Source organism: Alligator sinensis, unplaced genomic scaffold (assembly GCF_000455745.1).
Source record: "Alligator sinensis unplaced genomic scaffold, ASM45574v1 scaffold1329_1, whole genome shotgun sequence".
Lineage (NCBI taxonomy): Eukaryota > Metazoa > Chordata > Crocodylia > Alligatoridae > Alligator > Alligator sinensis.
In genome coordinates, this window is record NW_005842460.1 from 122,570 (window position 1) to 124,985 (window position 2,416).

General features: G+C 62.5%; 1 protein-coding gene across 1 annotated transcript in view; it reads left to right on the forward strand.

Moving 5' to 3' along the window:
• NPAS4 (neuronal PAS domain protein 4) overlaps positions 1-2,416 on the forward strand; it is a 4,954-nt gene that overhangs the window by 1,362 nt on the left and 1,176 nt on the right. The window contains exons 2-6 of the mRNA XM_025212393.1: positions 121-223; positions 579-840; positions 1,333-1,442; positions 1,878-2,016; positions 2,227-2,366. Of these exons, the coding sequence (XP_025068178.1) occupies positions 121-223; positions 579-840; positions 1,333-1,442; positions 1,878-2,016; positions 2,227-2,366 (754 nt within the window). The remainder of the gene's footprint in view (positions 1-120; positions 224-578; positions 841-1,332; positions 1,443-1,877; positions 2,017-2,226; positions 2,367-2,416) is intronic.

The following is a 2,416-nucleotide window of genomic DNA, read 5'->3' on the forward strand; positions in this document are numbered from 1 at the left end:
GCTGGGCTCAAGGGGCAGGGGCGGGGCATCAGGGGCTGGGGAAGGGATGTGCGGCAGTGGGGAGACAGCAAGAGGGATGTACAGCACTGTGCGCTCATGGAGCCCCACTCCTCTTCCCAGGTGGACCTGGTTGCCCAGGGCGACAGCATCTATGACATCCTGGACCCAGCCGACCACTTCGTGATGAGGAACCAGCTGGCATTGCCATCGCCCCCTGACACAGGTGAGGGCAGGAGTGGGTGTGGGGCTGGGATTGGGAAGTGGAGGGAGGTGGGGAGGAATGTGTGTGTGGGTGGAGGTATCGGTAGATAGAGAGAGAGAGAGGTAGATGGAGGGAGAAATGATTGCATGGAGGAACAGGCAGAGGGAGCAATGGATGGCTAGATAGACTGATAGATGGATGGATAGCCCAATAGATGAACAGATGGAAGAATGGACAGAGGCATAAAGGAGTGTGTGAATGGACGGATGGAGACAGATGGAGGAGTAGACAGGTGGATGGATAGAGAGATGGGGGAAGGGAGGGGGCTGTGGCCCTGGGCCCATGTCTTACACCCACTTCCTCCCCTACCCTGCAGAGCGCCTGTTCCGGTGCCGGTTCACCACAGCAAAGGCAGCACGGCGCCAGGGCGCAGGCAACAAGCTGGTGCTTCTGCGCGGCCGCTTCCACCCACCCCTGCCGGGGCCTTACTGGGCCTCCAACCCTGTGATCACAGCCTTCGCTGCCCCCCTGGAGCCTGCACCACGCCCTGGTCCCAGCCCTGGCCCTGCTGGCCTGCTTCCAGCTGCCTTCGAGACCTGCCATGCCAAGAACATGGCTCTGCTGGATGCCTCTGACAGGTGAGGGGCCACTAAGAGGGAGGGAACCCAGGCTTCCAGGCTCCCAAACCTCTTCTCCAACCCACTGCCCGCCCCCTCCCCACCCCCCCAAGTGGGAGGGACCCCAAGCATCTGGGCTTCCAGATCCCCTCCTCTAATCTTCCAGCCCCTTCCAGAGCAGAAAGAAAACCCAGGATTCTGGGCTCCCAGTCCCTGTCCCAGAGCTGAGGAAAACCAGGTGTCCAGGATCTCAGCCATCCACATAACCCTCCTTCTCTGGCTGGGAAAGAACCTATGCATCTGGGCTCCTACATCCCTGATCTAATCCCCATCCACAGCCCTGGGAGAAACTAGGTGTCAGGGCTCCCAAATCACCTTGTGCACTTAACTCCCCTTCCAGAGCTGGAGAGAACCCAGGTGTCCTGGCTCCCAGCCCCCCTGCTCTGCCCCGCAGTTCCCATGCCCCTTCCAGTGCATCTGGGCTGGGCTCACATGCTCTCTCCCCCTCCACAGTGTGCTGTTCCATCTGGGCTTTGAGCGGGCTGAGCTCGTGGGGCGCTCATGGTACGGGCTGCTGCACCCTGAGGACCTTGGCCATGCAGCCACCCAGCACTGCCGCCTGCGTAAGTACAGACCCCCTGTCTGGGACATCCCTGCCCCATCCCCATCCTCATCCCCACCACTGGAACCCCCCGACCCACTCTGGGCCCAGGGCAAACCCAGGCATCCGGGCTCTTATCCCCACCCCCTGCTCTAAACCCCCAACCCTTTCCAGAGCAGGGGGAGAATCCAGGCATCCAGGCTTCTAGCCTGCCTGCTGTCACCCTCAGCCCTCAAGCCCTCCCAGAGCTAAAGAGGACCCAGGGGTCTGGGCTCCCAGCCCTCTCTCCTGTCCCAGACCTGGGGAGAACCCAGGCATCCAGGCTCACAGTCCAATCCTCCAGTCCCTTCCATTGTTGGGAGGGATGCCAGACAACCAGGCCCACAGCCCCTCCCAGTTGCCCCCAAAAGTGGGATGGAACCCAGGTGTCCAGGCTGACAGCCCCTGTCCCCTGCAGTGGGCGATGCTGGAGACGGTCCTGTAGAGCTGGTACTGAGGCTGCAGAGCCGAGACGCGCTGCGCTGGGTCTGGGTCTACGTCCTGGCCCGGCCGGATGGCCCCGACCGCCACGTCTCCTGCCACAACTATGTCATCAGGTGAGGGCCACGTGGAAGCCTGGCATCTGGGGAGGGGTGGCAACAGGTGACGGGGGTGCAAGTAGGAGGGTCAGGGGTGGGACTGGGGTGGGCTATGCACAGAACCCAGGTGTCTGGGGCAAGCACAGCATGAAACCCAGGCATCTGGGGTGGGTGGAACAGGGAACCTAGCATCCAGGCCTGACCTCTCTGCCTCTCTCTCCCCACCAGCGAGCCAGAGGCCTGGTGTCTGCGCCAGCAGCTGGCTCTGGAAGACCCTCATGGGGGCTTGGCCCCGGCTCCAACTCCAGCTCCATCTCTGGCTCCAGCTCTTACTTCAGCTCCAGCCTTCCCCGAGGGGCCCATGAGCAGCCCCCCTGCACCCATCTTCAGCCCTCCTGCTGCTCCCTCAGCCTTCGCT